The sequence below is a fragment of the Vipera ursinii genome (assembly GCF_947247035.1).
Source record: "Vipera ursinii genome assembly, chromosome: 3".
NCBI lineage: Eukaryota > Metazoa > Chordata > Lepidosauria > Squamata > Viperidae > Vipera > Vipera ursinii.
Genome location: NC_139516.1, coordinates 2118465 through 2135898, shown reverse-complemented (window position 1 = coordinate 2135898; position 17434 = coordinate 2118465). Strand labels below are relative to the sequence as shown.

General features: G+C 46.3%; 2 protein-coding genes across 4 annotated transcripts in view; both read left to right on the top strand.

The window, feature by feature from the left end:
• The window catches only part of DNMT3B (DNA methyltransferase 3 beta), a gene marked incomplete at its 5' end in the record, with an annotated part of 480157 nt that overhangs the window by 280402 nt on the left and 182321 nt on the right, over positions 1-17434 (top strand). The window lies entirely within an intron of this gene.
• On the top strand, positions 30-15581 carry POFUT1 (protein O-fucosyltransferase 1). 3 transcript variants are annotated; one of them, XR_014492274.1, is made up of 8 exons: positions 30-226; positions 3036-3157; positions 3963-4145; positions 7324-7436; positions 8777-8969; positions 13234-13476; positions 13875-14412; positions 14784-15581. XR_014492274.1 is itself a non-coding variant. In XM_083360944.1 (7 exons), exons 1-7 carry the CDS (start codon positions 115-117, stop codon positions 14061-14063), a joined length of 1155 nt encoding a protein of 384 aa, XP_083217070.1. In that variant the 5' UTR covers positions 30-114; the 3' UTR covers positions 14064-14717. The 3 variants fall into 3 exon arrangements, 2 of the variants coding, with proteins under 2 accessions (XP_083217070.1, XP_083217071.1); XM_083360944.1 differs by lacking the exon at positions 14784-15581 and having other exon boundaries at positions 13875-14717; XM_083360945.1 differs by lacking the exons at positions 30-226; positions 14784-15581 and adding an exon at positions 1443-1900 and having other exon boundaries at positions 13875-14772.

Here is a 17434-nt window from a genome sequence, read left to right as displayed (position 1 = left end):
CAGGCGCGCGCGGGGCCTGGCGGGAGGGGCGGGGCCTGGCGGGCCGGTTGCTATGGAGACGGGCCCAAGAGGCCTAACTAGGCCGCGGCCTCTTCTGCGGGCCAGGCGGCGATCATGGCGGCGGCGGCGCTCGGTCTCCTCCTGTTCTGCCTGTTGCTCTCGAGCCCGAGCTGCGCCGACGACGGCTGGGACCCGTCCGGATACCTGCTCTACTGCCCCTGCATGGGTGAGGCCCGGTCCCGCCGCTTCTCTCCCTGCGGGGCTGCCGTTCCTGCTCTTCCGCCCCGGCTCCCTTCCTCTCGGGGGGGGCGGGGGGCTGGACTACAACTCCCATCATCCCCGCCCGCCCTAGGAGTCCTGCTGGCAAGATGTGGGGGGCGATTAAGCGAGGCTTTAGGACTGGTGGGGAATTCTGGGAGTTGAAGTCCAGAAATCACAACAGGGCCCATGGTTCCCTACCCCTGCTTTAGGCGGGAAGGAAGCTCCGAAGGGCGGGGGTCTTTCCGCAGCTCCGTTTGTTTGCATTTTATTTAATTTGGTGGGAGAATGAAATGTGTGGGGCCGCCCCTCTTTTAGGCCGCTCCTTTTCCCACTTTCGCACACACACACACACACACACACACACAGGGAAATGCTTATTTATTTCTTTGTTAAATTTATTTGCTGCCTATCTCACCCTGGGGCTTCCCTAAGCAGAGATATACACACCTATTATATATATTTATTTTTTTTACAGGTAGCCCTTGACTTACAACAATTCCCTTAATGACCATTCAAGGATACAACAGCACTGAAAAAATGTAACCTGCTTGTTTTTCACACTTAGGACCACTTGCCCCCCCCCCATGGGTCACCTGATCAAAATTTGGACACCATCAACTAGTTCATACTTACGACAGTCACATTGTCCCCGGGGGTTCATGTGATCCCCTTTTGCCACCTTCCGACAAGCCACGTCCATGGGGAAGCCGGATTCACTTAACAGCCGTGCCGCTCACTTAACAACTGCAGTGATTCACTTAACAAAAGAGACAAGAAAGGTTGTGAAATGGAGCAAAAACTCGCTGAACAACTGTCCCGCTTAACAAAAGAAATTTTGGTCTCAGTTGTGGTCCGTAAGCGGAGGACTACCTCTGTTGCGCTGGAGCTGGTTCTGCAGCTAAAACTCAAAACAGCCCAAAAGGTGTATTATTTCCTGCACAAGTCCACCACACCCACTCCCATAATCCGTTCGTATACAGGTAGTCCTCGATTTACGACCACGATTGGGACCAAAATGTCCATTGCTAAGCCAGGTGGTTGTTAAGTGAGTTAACAACCTTTGTGCCACAATTGTTAAGCGAATTGTTACAGTTGTTAAGCGAATGGTATGGTCATTAACTCAACCCATTCTCTGTGTATTAGAAATTGGTGGGGAAGATCTTAACGGGCATAAATCCACGCCAGTTGCCAAGCGCTTGAATTTTGATGACGTGACTGGGAACGCTCCGAAGGTTGTAAGTGCAAGGGCTGGTCATAAGTCTTTTATTTATTTATTTATTTTGCCAGTGCAGTTGCAGCTTTGAAAATTTTTATTGGTTTTCTAGTTTTACGTTTGAATATTTGAAAAGTGACATGGCGGCTGAGTTGGTCAATAATTCAATAACATACCAATGTCTTTAGTACAGATCTCAAACTATTACATTAAATGTTTCCTCTCTTTTCCCCTTTTTAAAAAAAAGAAGCTGCAGCTTTGAACAGTCGCTAAACTAATGGTTGTAAGTCGAGCACTGCCTGTAACTGAGGAGATGGCTGGGGGATTGACTCGAAGTTTTGCACATGCTGCTCATTGTGTACAGAAGCCCAAGAGGGCAAACTCAGTGCTCACGTCTCCCACCCCCCCGAACAATATCCCTGCGAGGTAGGCGGGCTGAGAAAAAAAGCAGGAGAGGCCCTGAGCCCCCCCCCAGGGAGTTTCTGGGGCTGAGGGGGGGCAGAATCTGGGTTTCCCACTTCTAGGCCTGAACTTAAGTACAGCTTTGCATCTTGAAAGCCCCAAGGTCTCTAAATCAGGGATCTCCAACCTCCAACCTTTCTTCGGCGGGGGCCTGGTGCATGGGGGGTAGAGAGGCCTTTATGCGCACGTGCAAGCGCATGCAAGAACAGGGCCACGATTGCGTGCGCAAACGGGGCCACGGGCACCCGCGCGATGCTTAGACAAGCGTCCACCCGCCACCACAATGCTAGCACAAGTGGAGGGGTGTCCTCGTGACACTAGCTAGCGCCTGTACGATGCTCCCAGTATTGGGAGCACCTGCGTGACGCTAGAGTGAGTAGGGGGTGCGCGCGCACGCGTGCTGGCCAGCCACTCAGCCCAGTGGCCAACAGCCCGCAGCCCACAATTTTGTGGACCGCTGCTCTAAGCCCTGATTACTCATTCGTTCATTCCATTTGTGTGACTGCCCATGTATCGGTGGGGAATTGTTTGTTCATTAATCAGTTTAAATTCATGTGCTGCCCGTCTCACTATCCAGAGTGGAGGTCCAGAATGGGGATCTGGGGTCGACTTACAATAGTTCGTTTAGTGACTAAAGTTACGAGGGCACTGAACAAAGTGACTTATGACTGTTTTTGACACTTATGACCGTTGCGGCGTCCCCGTGGTCAGGTGATCGAAATTTGTATGCTTGGCAACTGCATCCTATTTATGACAGTGACAGTCTCCTGGGGTCATGGGATCGTCTGACAGGCAAAGCCGACTCGCTTAACAATGTGTTAACTAGTTTAATAACTGCAGTGATTTTACCTAAGGATTAGGGCAAGAAGGATTCTAAAATGGGGTGAAACTCACTTAACAACGGGTCTCGCTTAGCAACAGAAATTTTGGGCTCAGTTGCGGTCGTAAGTCGAGGACTACCTGTATCTTTAATTTCGGCCTCTTGCTTGAACTCAGCCTTACTGGAAGGAGAACGAGCTTCGTAAAGGCCTGGCCAGATTTAATGCTGCCCTTTCCTTGCCCAGCCATTAAGAAACGGTCCTTTATGTTCTGTTCCAAGGGAGATTCGGGAATCAAGCAGATCACTTCCTCGGATCTTTAGCGTTTGCTAAGACGATGAATCGGACACTAGCTGTGCCTCCATGGATTGAGTACCGGCATTACAGGCCTCCCTACACGAACGTATGTTATTTATATGCTGCCCGTCTCCTTGCCAAGCGACTCGGTCAGTTGGTTGGGTTGGATTCAGAGCTTTTGATGTATTATTTATTTGATTTTTTACCCCACATTAATTATTGCTTATAAATAATTTAAAGTAGTGATCCTACCTACTGCTACCTCCTCCCATTTTCATTACAACCCGGTGGGGTGGGCTGAGTGACTGGCTCAATCACCCGACTGGCTTTCACACCTTAGGTGGGACTAGAACTCTCAATCACCTGGTGATTAGCCCAAGGTCACCCAGATGGTTTTGATGCCTAAGGTGGGACTAGAATTCACCATCTCCTAGTGACTGGCCCAAAGTCACCCAGCTGCTTTTCATGCCTAAGGTGGAACTAGAATTCACAGTCTCCTGATGACTGGCCCAAAGTCACCCAACTGTCTTTCATGCCTAAGGCGGGACTAGAATTCACCGGCTCCTGGTGACTACCCCAAAGTCATCCAGCTGGTTTTCATGCCTAAGGTGGGACTAGAATTCACCGTCTCCTGGGGACTGGCCCAAATTCACCGAAGACGGGACTAGAACTCACCGACTCCTGGTTCCCAGCTCAGCACCTTAACTGGCTCTAATGTACCGGTGCAGATCATTGCAAGCTCCCTTTTTGAGACCCCCCCCTACTCATTACAAGACTGTATCCCACCTGCCCTTTTGTCCTCTGAATAGGAAGCGGCCAGCGTTTTATTAAACCATGCTACGTGTTTGCTGTCGTGAAGTAATTCACGTGTTCGGTGTATCTGTGTAAGTCTGGGTTTCTTTTTATTGCAGCTCCACGTTCCTTACCAGGAATATTTCAAGCTGGCCCCTCTGCTAGAATACCACCGAGTGATTAGCTTGGCGGAGTTTATGGAGAAGTTGGCGCCCACCTATTGGCCTCCTGGCAAGAGAGTGGCGTATTGCTTCGAAGCAGCAGCTGAGAGGAGCCCTGACAAAAAGACCTGCCCTATGAAGGTAGGAGGATCTGGGGGGTTTCGAGAACTTCTCCACTTCTCCCCCAGGTGCTTTTTCAAGAGGCAACTAGACTTTCTCAGAAAACTGACCGATAGGTGAGGAATCTTGACTGACAGAGAGCTTACGCCGGGGGTCTTCAAACGTGGCCCCTTCATGACTCATGGACTTCAACTCCCAGAATTCCTGAGCCAGCATGGGGGAACTATGGCCCCTTCATGACTGGTGGACTTCAACTCCCAGAATTCCTCAGCCAGCATGGGGGAACTATGGCCCCTTCATGACTGGTGGACTTCAACTCCCAGAATTCCTCAGCCAGCATGGGGGAACTATGGCCCCTTCATGACTGGTGGACTTCAACTCCCAGAATTCCTCAGCCAGCATGGGGGAACTATGGCCCCTTCATGACTCGTGGACTTCAACACCCAGAATTCCTCAGCCAGCATGGGGGAACTATGGCCTCTTCATGACTCGTGGACTTCAACTCCCAGAATTCCTCAGCCAGCATGGGGGAACTATGGCCCCTTCATGACTTGTGGACTTCAACTCCCAGAATTCCTCAGCCAGCATACCTGGCTGAGGAATTCTGGGAGTCGGAGTCCACAAGTCATAAAAGGGCCAAGTTTGAAGACCCGTGGCTTACGCAAACAGAAAAAAAATATGTTTTGGCCAAGACACAGAGTCAGCCATCAGGAACAATAAACTGACAGAAGCAGAACCATTAAGGATGAAGGTATCTGCACCCTCGCCAAGGCCAAAACACTGCCCCCCCCGTTCCAACTTCACAGTTCAAGAAAGGAGAGCAGTGACGTCCCTAGGAGGAAACCCAAACATCACCATCCTGCCAGCTGATTAAGGAAGATGCATAGTCATCCTGAACACAGATGACTGCAAGCCCAAGGTGAACCAAATGCACAGGTACAGTATAGGTGGCTCAATAGTAGCAACTGTGAGAGAGATCTTGGAGTCCTGGTGGACAATCCCTTAAATAGGAGCAAGCCGTGTGCTGCAGCTGCCAAAAAAGCCAACCCAGTTTTAGGGTGCATTAACAGAGGGATAGAATCAAGATCACGTGAGGTGTTAATACCACTTTACAACGCCTTAGGTAAGACCACACTTGGAATAGAGCATCCAGTTTTGGTCACCACAATGTAAAAAAGATGTTGAGACTCTGGAAAGAGGGCAGAGAAGAGCAACAAAGATGATTAGGGGACTGGAGGCCAAAACATATAAGTAACGGTTGCTGGAATTGGGTATGTCTAGTTTAGTGAAGAGAAGGATGAGAGAGGACATGATAGCAGTCTTCCAATATCTCGGGGGCTGCCCCAAAGAAGAGGGAGTCAAGCTTTTCACCTGAAGGCAAGACAAGAAGCAACAGATGGAAACTCATCAAGGAGAGAAGCAACCTGGAACTAAGAAGGAACTTCCTGACAGTGGGAACAATTAACCAGTGGAACAACCTGCCTCCAGAAGCTGTGAATACTCCAACACTGGAAGATTTTTAGAAGAGACTGGCCCACCATTTGTCTGAAATGGTATAGGGTTTCCTGTCTGAGCAGGGGGTTGGACTAGAACTCCTCCAAGGTCCCTTCCAACTTTATTATTATTATCATTATGTTCATAATCATCATCTTCTGAAGCACACTGCCACATATGAGACTCTGAAGAGAGACCCCACCAACAGTTACCAGAAAAAAGTCACTGATTTCTTGCAACACCACAGAAAGTCCAGTTGACTCTTGAAAAAGCACCTTTAGGACAACCATGTCCTGGATGGCTGAGAATCTCCATCAACAACTTTTCTGTTTAGAAATAAAGATGAAATAATGTTCATTTTCCCATTCCATTGGCCATTGTGTTCCAAACAATACAGGCAAGTCCTCGATTTACGACCACAATTGAGCTGCAAATTTCCATTGCTAAGCGAGGCCGTGGTCAAATGACTTGGGCCCCAGATGATGACCTTTTGTGCCACAGTTCTTAAGTGAGTCACTGCAGTCGTTAAACGAATCATGTGATCGTTCAGAGTGGATCTGGCTCCCCCTATTGATTTTGCTTGCCAGAAGCCAGCTGGGTAGGTTACAGAGGGTGATCACATGACCACAGGATGCTGCAACCGTCGTAAGTACATGCCAGTTGCCAAGCACCTGAATTTGGATCATGTGGCCACAGGGATGCTGCAATGTTTATAAGTGTGAAAACGGGTCATTAGTACTAAATGAATGGTTGTCTGAGCACGTACAGTCTTATTGCGCTGAGATAACCCAGGAGTAAACACAGTTAAGAGCAGTCTATATTAAATAGTGGTTTATCTTACACTATTTACAATATCATATACCGGGAACAATATACATACATGTTTTAATACAGCAGGAACACGGAAGAGAGAGAACACATCAGCAGAGCCTTCCCTTTATGCAAAGGCTCCTAAAGAGACACGGACCCTGCTGGCTCTTAAAGAGACACAGACCCTGCTGAGTCATTCCCATCATTACATCTTACATCACATAAGCTGGTTAGCTGTTAATACCTTGACAATGGCTGTACCATGTTTCCCCCCAAAATAATATAAATTATTTGTATACTATTTATACAAATAAGATAAATATATATATATAAGACCAGGTCTTATATTCGGGGAAACTTAAGGTTAAGTCAAGGACTGCTTGTATGCTTTATGAATCATTTCTGACATTTATTTTTTCCCATATTTCTACTCAGCCTTTCAGTTTAGCCATCACTGAAAAAAGTGACTTTAACCATCGTTTTTCACACTTCCGGCCACTGTAGCCTCCCCAGGGCTATGTGATCAAAATCTGGATGCAGGGCAACTGACTCATGTTTATGACGGTCGCTGTGTCCCTCTGTGTGTGTGTGTGTGTGTGTGTGTGTGTGTGTGAGAGAGAGAGAGAGAGAGAGAGAGAGAGAGAGAGAGACGTGATCCCCTTTTGCGACATTCTGATGAGCAAAGTCGAAGGGGGAAGCCAGGGCAAGAAAGATGGTAAAACGAGGCAAAAAAACTTCATTTAACAAATGTCTCCCTTAGCAACGGAAACATCAGGCTTCATTGCAGTCGTACGCCGAGGATTTTCCCGCATTCATTTTCAGGAAAGGGCCTCCCCCCCCCCCCCGTCTTGCTCCTGCTGTCATGGATGGATCTCCCTTTGTTTCTTTTTTGCAGGATGGGAATCCCTTTGGGCCTTTCTGGGATCAATTCGGAGTGGAATTCGACCGGTCGGAGCTGTTCGCAGGCCTCTCCTTCAGCGCCTCCTACAAGGACGACTGGAACCAAAGGTAGCAAGTGGGGAATTGCTGACTGGGCAGGAATTTTAGTGAGATTAGAGAGGTGCCCATCCTGCCTCTTCTTCCCTCCCCCACCCCGAATGAATAAAATATAGCATTTAAAAAAAATGAGGCACCTTAATGCAACATGATTAGAGGCCTGGAGGCTAAAACATATAAGGAACGGTTGCTGGAATTGGATAGGTCTAGTTTAATGAAGAGAAGGACGAGGGGGGGACGTGACAACAGCCTTCCAGTAACTCAGGGGCTGCCCCAAAGAAGAGGGAGTCAAGCTCTTCTCCAAAGCGCCCGAAGGCAGGACAAGAAGCAACAGATGGAAACTCATCAAGGAAAGAAGCAACCTGGAACTAAGGAGAAATTTCCTGACAGTTGGAACAATTAACCAGTGGAACAACCTGCCTCCAGAAGCTGTGGGTGCTCCATCACTGGAAGTTTTTAAGACGAGACTGGACAGCCATTTGTCTGAAGTGATATAGGGTTTCCTGCCTGAGCAGGGGGTTGGACTAGATGACCTCCAAGGTCCCTTCCAACTTTATTATTATTATTAAACATGAACCTCAGTCAACTGAACATTCAAACTGACTCGCGCTGATGGTTGACTATTATTATTATTAGTAGTAGTAATAGTAGTAGTATTAATCACACAGTCAGCCAGATGTTCAGACTGGATTTGGCATTTTTGTCTACCTATCCGTGTCCTTCCCAAGGACCTGGCATAGGCAGATGTGGATGTTTGATGGTATTACAGATCTCGTTGCAGGATGGAAGCAGTTCCTAGTAAGGCCGCCTTTTGCAATTGACAGATGGCAAATGTGTCAATGCCAGTGGTGTTCCAGTGGTGCTACAGTTGTGTATTATTATTATTATTATTATTATTATTATTATTATTATTATTACATAATCACTGAGTCTGGGAGAAGAAAGACTGGATTTCAAACTAGGGTTTCCTATTGGTTTCAAGAAACTCACAAGCAGTAAAGAAGCACAATCGTTTTTATTTATTTATTTTTATTACATTTATATACCGCCCTTTCCCGAAGGACTCAGACGGACTTTAGAATGTTGTTTGTCAAATTCTCAGCTCCTGATCAAATCCCAGGCACGACTCTTTTAACAGGGGTGTCTTAAATGTGACCAAAATAAATAAATACACAACGATGCATATACCCACATAATATGACACGCTATATATTAAAGGTGAACGGTCTCCGTGCTTCCTTGTTGTCTTTCCCACTTGATTCAGACTTCACCGTCAGGCTGGCAGGTCTTTTTCCCTTTGGCCACCGAGAGAAAGGATGAATAATGGTGTTTCTCCTCTGCTTTTCTCCTAGGTTTCCACCCTCTGAACATCCTGTTCTCGCCCTCCCAGGTGCCCCAGCCCAATTTCCTGTCCTGGAAGAGAACCGGCCGCTGCAGCGCTACGTGGTTTGGTCTGATGAGATGGTGGAGAAAGGAGAGTCCTATATCAAGTCACTCCTGATCCGGCCCTACGTGGGAATTCATTTGCGTGTGGGTTCAGACTGGGTAAGCGCCGGATCTAGAGGCTCTTGTTTCCCACAAGTTGTGTTGTGTTTGGTAGTCACACCAATGACAAAGACACAAGACTGAATCGGCAAGAAGAGATTGCACCCCCGTGTGTCCGGAATGGTTTGGCCCAGGGGGTCTTCCAACTTGGCCCTTTGATGACTTGTGGACTTCAACTCCCAGAATTCCTCAGCCAGGCACGCTGGCCGAGGACTTTGGGAGTTGAAATCCACAAGTCATAAAGGGCCAAGTTGGAAGACCCCTGGAATAGGGTCTCCTGCTTGAGTAGGGGGTTGGACTAGAAGACCTCCAAGGTCCCTTCCAGCACTGTATTCCATGGCGTACGACCACAATGTAGCCCCAAATTTTGGTTGCTAAGCGAGGCAATTGTTAAGTGAATTTTGCCCCATTTTACGACCCTTCTTGCTACCATTGTTAAGTGAATCACTGCAGCCCTTAAGTGAGCAACGCCGTTGTTAAACGAATCTGACGTCTCCATTCACTTTGCTTGTCAGAAGGTCACCAAAGGGGATCACGTGATCCTGGCGACACTGCAACCGTCATAAATATGAGTCAGATGCCAAGTATCTGAATTTTGATCCCATGACCACGGGTTTGTAAGAGTGAAAACCTGTCATAAGTCACTTTTTTTCTGTCCCATCGCTAAACAAGATGTAAGTCACGGAACTACACAATCATTGATCCCCAAAGCCAATAATGTAAATATGAACAGTCACCTGTCTGAGACAGTATAGGTTCTGCTTGAGCGAGGGCTGGACTAGAAGACCTCCAAGGTCCCTTCCAGCTCTCTTCTGTTGTAAAAGAGAAGCCAGCACTGGCTATGTTATATTTTCTTTTTTTAAAAAAAAAAGTTTTATTATTTTTTCCATACGTACAATAATAATTTTTCAACCAGCATGCTGTCTTGAGTTTACATTCACTGATACATATTTAATTCCTAATCCATTATTCTTTCTTCTTGCCATCGATAAAATAAGTCCCAAGTTTGGTAATACTCTGTTTCTTCTTTTTCTTTCAGCCTCATAGTCAGTCTGTCCATCTCTGCACATTCTAGTATATTTTTTTGATTATTTCTTCATCTGATGGTATTCCTTCATTTTTCCAATATTGCACAAATAAAATTCTTGCCACTGTCCTGACACGCAAACTCAAATATAGGCTTTGTTTGTTAGTCTTTCCTGGCATTATGCCCAATAAAAAAAAGTGCAGGTTTAAAATCTACGTGTTCTCCCGACATCTTTTATAGCCAAGTATGTATCTTTTTCCAATAATAATAATAATAATAAGTTGGAAGGGACCTTGGAGGTCATCTAGTCCAACCCCCTGCTCAGGCAGGAAACCCTATACCATTTCAGACCAATGGCAGTCCAGTCTGTTCTTAAAAACTTCCAGTGTTAGAGCATTCACAGCTTCTGGAGGCAGGTTGTTCCACTGGTTAATTGTTCTCACTGTCAGGAAGTTTCTCCTTAGTTCTAGGTTGCTTCTCTCCTTGATTCGTTTCCATCTGTTGCTTCTGGTCCTGCCTTCAGGCGCTTTGGAGAATAGCTTGACTGCTTCTTCTTTGGGGCAGCCCCTGAGATATTGGAACACTGCTATCCTGTCCCCCCTCGTCCTTCTCTTCATTAAACTACACATACCCAATTCCAGCAACCGTTCCCTATATGTTTTAGCCTCCAGCCCCCCAATCATCTTTGTTGCTCTTCTGTGTAGTTTCCTGGATCCATTTTTTCCCCTTTTTTGAAGATGGGAACTACATCAGCTCTCTTCCAGTCCTCTGGTAGTTCCCCAGTGCTCCAGGATCTTTGGAAAATATAGTTCAGTGGTTCTGAGATCACGTCTGCCAGTTCCTTGAGAACCTTGGGGTGTAATCCGTCTGGTCCTGGTGATTTGAACTCGTCTAGGCTGGACAGGTGCTCACTTACCATTTTCTTGCCTATCTTAACTTGCTTTTCTATTCTGTTTTTTATGGCACTGGTTTTGGTAGGTTGGACTGTTTTTTCCCTTTGTGTAAAGACAGATGCAAAAAACGAGTTAAATAGTTCTGCTTTCTCCCTGTTGCTTGTCACCTTCTTGCCGCTTTCCCCCACTAATGGACCAATCATTTCCTTCACTTTTTTCTTGTTTTTTATATGTTGAAAGAAGCTTTTTTTTGTTATTTTTGACTTTGGTCGCAAGCCTTAGTTCATTTTGAGCCTTAGCTTTCCTCACTTCATCTTTGCAGGCACGGGCTATTTGCTGATATTCTGACTTAGTTATGTGCCCCTCTTTCCAATTCTTATACTTGTCCTTTTTATCTTTCAATTTATCAGAGAGTTCTTTATGCAGCCATGCTGGTTTCTTTTGAGAGCTGTTATTTTTCCTCTTTGTTGGTATTGTGCTAGACTGGGCCTTTATTATCTCACTTTTCAAAATTTCCCAAGCTTCTTGAGTTGTTTTCCCCTTTAGGATTCTCATCCATGGAATTCTTCCCAAGGTCTCTCTAAGTTTATTGAAATTAGCTCTTTTAAAGTCCAAGACTCTAGTCTGGCTGTGTTCTATTGCTTGTGCCTCCAGAATGTTGAATTCCAATATTGCATGATCACTTCCCCCCAAGGTTCCTGTGGCTTCGACACTTTCTATCATTTCATCTCTGTTAGTGAGAATTAAATCCAATATGGCTAATCCCCTAGTTCCCTTCTCTACTTTTTGGGAGAGAAAGTTGTCTGCTAGGTTTTTTCAGGAATCTGTTAGATCTTCCACTTGGTGCAGAATTTGTCTCCCAGTTGATGTCGGGGTAATTAAAGTCCCCCATTACTATTGTGATACGCTTCCTACATACCTTAGTTAGCTGACTAGCAAAAAGTTCATCTATTTCCTCTGCTTGGTTGGGCGGCCTATAGTATACACCTATGGCAACGTCATTTCCCCCCCCCCTTTTATATGGACCCAAATGCATTCGAGTTTATTTATTTATTTGATTTATATACCGCCCTTCTCCCGAAGGACTCAGGGCGGTGTACAGGGCCAAAAAAATAAGAATACAGGATACAAGATTTAAAATTAAATGATTGTGCCCAATGTAGCAAGTTAGTTAAAAACAATGTTAAAACCCCAAACCCATCAGACCAGGCCGGCTTGTTCGAATAGATAAGTTTTTAGATCATGCCGGAAGGAGCGAAGGTCGGGGGCCATCCGTAGTTCAGCCGGTAAGCGGTTCCAAAGGACTGGTGCGCCCACAGAGAACGCCCTCCCCCTGGGGGTCACCAGTCGACATTCTCTGACCGGTGGTACCCTGAGGAGGCCCTCTCTGTGGGAGCGTACAGGACGGAGGGAAGTTGACGCCGGCAGTAGGTGCTCCCGTAGGTAATCCGGACCCATGCCATGTAGGGCTTTATATGTCATCACCAGCACCTTGAATCTCACCCGGAAGGCAACTGGAAGCCAATGCAGCTCACGGAGCAGAGGTGTAACATGGGAGTATCGGGAGACCCCCAAAAGAACTTGCGCGGCTGCATTCTGTACCAGCTGAAGCTTCTGAGTGGTCCTCAAGGGCAGCCCCATGTAGAGAGCATTGCAGTAGTCTAAACGAGAGGTCACGAGCGCATGAGTGACTGTACGCAAGGCATCCCGGTCCAGATAGGGTCACAACTGGCGCACCAGACGAACCTGGGCGAAGGCCCCTCTAGTCACAGCTCCTATATTATCTTCTAAGGAGAGCTGTGAATCTAAGAGGACACCCAAATTGCGAGCCTTATCTACGGGGGGTAGTAACTTACCCCCAATAGTAAGAGATGGAGTTTACAGTTTTCGTCATTGTTGTGCTCTATTTCTGTAGAGATAAAGTTATTTCTTATATAGAGAGCAACTCCACCTCCTCTTTTGTTTAGTCTGTTTCTTTTAAATAGTTTAAATCCCTCTAGCGGTGTGTTAAATTTGTAGTTCTTTACTTTATCACATGTCCACCAAACATGATAATACGTGCCTGGCTTATCTTTACATTTCCAACATTTATCTGACGTGTTTTTAAACCTTACTAGTTTTGCTGGTGGCAAGTGCCATCTGTAGAACATTTTATATCGATTTTCTTTATAAGAAGTTGACATTGTCAGTTTGTAATTTCTTTCCCATAAAGTTTGCTGTTTTTCTAATTCTATACTATATCGAAAAATTTTCCGCCCATCTTGTGGTTGTTTCTCGCTTTCCATTTCCAAATTTATCTGTGTGTTATGCTGTGTTACCTTTTCTACCTTCTGTCTTCTCTCAGAAAAACGCTTGCAATCTGCTGAAGGAGGGCACGGCTAAGTCGCATTTAATGGCGTCCCCGCAGTGTGTGGGCTACGACCGCAACAGTGCCGCGCCCCTCACCATGGATATGTGTTTGCCGGATCTGAAAGAGATCAGGCGTGCCGTGAAACTCTGGGTGGAGAAGATAGAGGCGAAAGCCGTGTTTGTGGCCACGGATTCCGAGTCCTACACCCAGGAGATACAGCAGTCTTTCCAAGAAAAGGTAATCTTTGTGAAATAATAAGAAGATTATAATATCACCAGGAGACGGCGAGTTCTAGTTCCACCTCTGGCACAAAAGCCGGCTGGGTGACTTTGGGCCAGTCACCAGGAGGCGGCGAGTTCTAGTTCCACCTCTGGCACAAAAGCCAGCTGGGTGACTTTGGGCCAGTCACCAGGAGAGGGCGAGTTCTAGTCCTGCCTTAGGCACGAAAGCCGAACTGGGTAACTCTGTGCCAATCAATCTGAGCCCAACCCACCTCGCGGGATTATTCTTGTGGGGAAAATAAGAGGAAAGAGTGTATTGACCTCCGAGGTATTTATAAAAAGGATGACGGAGGGATATAAATAAATAAGATTGAAAAGTAATGCCTTCTGCCGTCTGTTTTTTCTCCTTTGCAGATCAAAGTGGTCCATTTGCAACCCGAAGTGGCCCAGTTCGACCTGTACATCCTTGGCCGGTCTGACCATTTTATCGGCAACTGCGTTTCCTCTTTTACCGCCTTTGTGAAACGGGAGAGGGACGCGCACGGGAGGCCGTCTTCCTTTTTTGGCATGGACCACCCCCCTAAACTCAGGGATGAATTATAACCCACGGAGGAACCCTGTGCGTTGCGTCTCGGGACACACAACTCGGCTTCACGCAAAGTCCCATTGGAAGCAAGGCCGCCGCGGGTTGGTTCTGCAGGATTCGTCCTCCTGCGTCCTTTTACAGCCTGAGCCCGAAGAACAGAGCAACTTCCCGGGGGAAAAATCCCCTTTTTTTTCCCCCCACCCCTGTAATGGTCGAATCAAGGAATCCCTCTGAATCTACCACTTCCTTCCCTTTCCACAGCCTTCTTACCTGAGTCAGAAGGAATTTACTCAGCACAATCAATCAGTCATAAAAAAAGGTTCTGGATCTCAAAAGTGGCAAACAGAAGACAGTGTCATTATCCTTGTAAGTGATTGACATTTGGCAGGTTTTTGCTTAGCTCTTTCCAAAACAGATTTAATCTCCATGTCCTCTTAGTTGGACTAGGCTGGGAGACTAAACCTGAATTTGTTGGGATCTCTAACGTGATTTTGGCATCTTCAGAACTAATTAGCATTGAAGCCTCTTAACAAGGAGTGGGCTGCCAAACACACACACACACACACACATATGTATTTTTAAAAATGGTTCAGAATAAAAGCAAGGTATTTTGTATTGTATTTTTACAGAAATCACGGTCTAAAAGTAAAATAAAATCATTTTTTCTAAAAAACAAAACAAAAAAACCACCCTCCTTATTTTTGCTGAATAAATCAACCCGTGTTTTTTTTTTCCAGAGTTCTGGATACAGGCAGTCCTCGGCTTAACCACTATGGTTGAGCCCAAAATTTCTGTTGCTAAGCGAGACGGCTGCTAAGTTGAGTTTTGTGCCATTTTGTGACATTTCTTGCCACTGTTATTAATGGTTTCCTCGTGGACTTCGCTTGTCAGAAGGTGGCAAAAAGCGATCGCGTAACTTGGGACCCTGCGTCATAAATAGGAGCCAGCTGCCAAACATCTGGATTTTGATCCTCTGACCGTAGGGATGCTGCAACGGTCATAAGTGTGTCAGATGGTCATAAGTTACTTTTTTCAATGAAATTATAATAATAATTAATAATAATAATAATAAGGTGAAGATCTTGTGGGACTTTCGAATACAGACAGATCGCCATTTGGAACACAACACGCCAGATATCGCAGTCATAGAGAACCGAAACATACAGTTGATTAATATTATGAAATACCGCAACCTGGCCATCAAAACTGCGCGATTATGGATGAAACACGTAACAGTGATACCCATTGTCATTGGGGCACTGGGAACTATGTCCAAAAAGTTTTCAAAATACATCAAGAAATTGAAGCTTCCTGCAATAACTCCAGCAAAGCTACAAAAAACTGCGCTACTCGGAACCTCTTACATTTTAAGGAGGTACCTGGTTGATACCTAGGATGCTGGCAGCAACCCATGTCAACCATTAGTGCCAGTCAATTTGAGTGTTCAGTTTCATGTTTTATGAATAAAAGTTTTATATAATAATATAGGGACCTTGGAGGTCATCTAGTCCAATCCCCTGCTCATTTCAGGCAAATGGCTGTCCAGTCTGTTCTTAAAAACCTCCAGTGTTGGAGCATTCACCGCTTCTGGAGGCAGGTTGTTCCACTGGTTGATTGTCCTCACTGTCAGGAAGTTCCTCCTTAGTTCCAGGTTGCTTCTCTCCTTGGTTAGTTTCCATCCGTTGCTTCTTGTCCTGCCTTCAGGCGCTTTGGAGAAGAGCTTGACTCCCTCTTCTTTGGGGCAGCCCCTGAGAGACTGGAAGACTGCTATCATGTCACCCCCGGTCCTTCTTTTCATTAAACTAGACACACCCAATTCTAGCAACCGTTCTTCATATGTTTGAGTCTCCAGTCCCCTGATAATTTTTGTTGCTCTTCTCTGCACTCTTTCTAGAGTCTCAACAACTTTTTTACATCGCGGTGATCAAAACTGGATGTAACTTTGAACGGTCACGAAATAAACTATTGTAAGTCAAGGATTATCTGTATCTTGTGGACAACTAAGAAAATAAATGGATCATGAAACAAACCAACCCGGAGTTCTCACTTGAGGCACAAATAATTCTAATTATTTCTGTTCTATCCTACTTCAAGGCCATGATGGGAAGGCTCAGCTCTCTGGAGAAAGTTCCAATGCTGGGAAAGAGGGAAGGAAAGAATAACAGGAACAGAGTTGGAAGGGGCCTTGGAGGTCTTCTAGTCCAACCCCTTGCTCAGGTAGGAGATATAGCCTATACCACTCTGGACAAATGGCTGTCCAGTCTCTTCTTGAAAATCTCCACTGTTGGAGCATCCACAACTTCTGGAGGCAAAGCCGTTCCACTGGTTAATTGTCCTGAAATTGTTGTGATTCAGGGTCAGCCTGTGGGTTCGGCAGTTGGGTCGGATGACTCAGATGAGGGGGAGGAGGGGGGTGTTGAAGAACTTGCTGATGATGGCTTTGAGGCTCTGCAGAGCCCCCAGCCAGGCCCCTCCTACCTGATGGAGACCCAGCTGTGTGAGCCTGACTGTGGATGAAGATAACCCACAGCTGGCCCTGTTCAAGGACGCCCGACGCAGGAGGCAGTCAAGTAGGAGCAAGCAGAGGAAGGCTGTGGGACTTCTCGGAAGGAGGCAAAGAGAGGCCACGCCCTGAACTCTTTATAAAGGGAATGTTTGGGGGAGGGCTGGTTTGCTGAAAGCAACCGCTCCGATAGTGTTTCAAAGCTCCTGTATCTTGGTATGTGTTTTGTTTGTTTTTGTAATAAATTTGGCAGACGTATTCCAGCCTCTTGCCGTTTATAAAGGGGTTGCCTTTTCTGCAAGGCCGGTAGCAGGCTGGTACAGAACACAAATGTCAGGCAGTTTCTCCTTAATTCCAGGCTGCTTCTCTCCTTGGTTAGTTTCCATCCGTTGCTTCTTGTCCTGCCTTCTGGTGCTTTGGAGAACAGCTTGACTCCCTCTTCTTTGGGGCAGCCCCTGAGATACTGGAACACTTCTATCATGTCCCCCCTCGTCCTTCTCTTCATTAAACTAGACATACCCAATTCCAGCAACCGTCCTTTTGTCGCTTACAGAGGTGATGGGGACACTGTTGGAAGACCTGTTAGGACCCAGCTGTGGACAGGTCATTGTGGAGAAAACCATTCTGGGCGGTCATTAAGAGTTGACACTTGAGTTGAAGGAAGATAATTCATATGAAGAGTCCTTTCAGAAGTCCGTAGTGTTGGGAAAAGTGGAAGAGAAGAGGGTGACCAGAAACAAGATGGCTAGACTCAGTGCTGGTGAAGGCGCTCTTGGAGGACCTGAAGGAACAATTTAGGGACAGGTTACCAAGTAGAACATCTCTGTACCAATAAAGGAGAATATCTGTAGTTCAGGGTTGAATTGTGGCGTCCTTGGTGCTCTC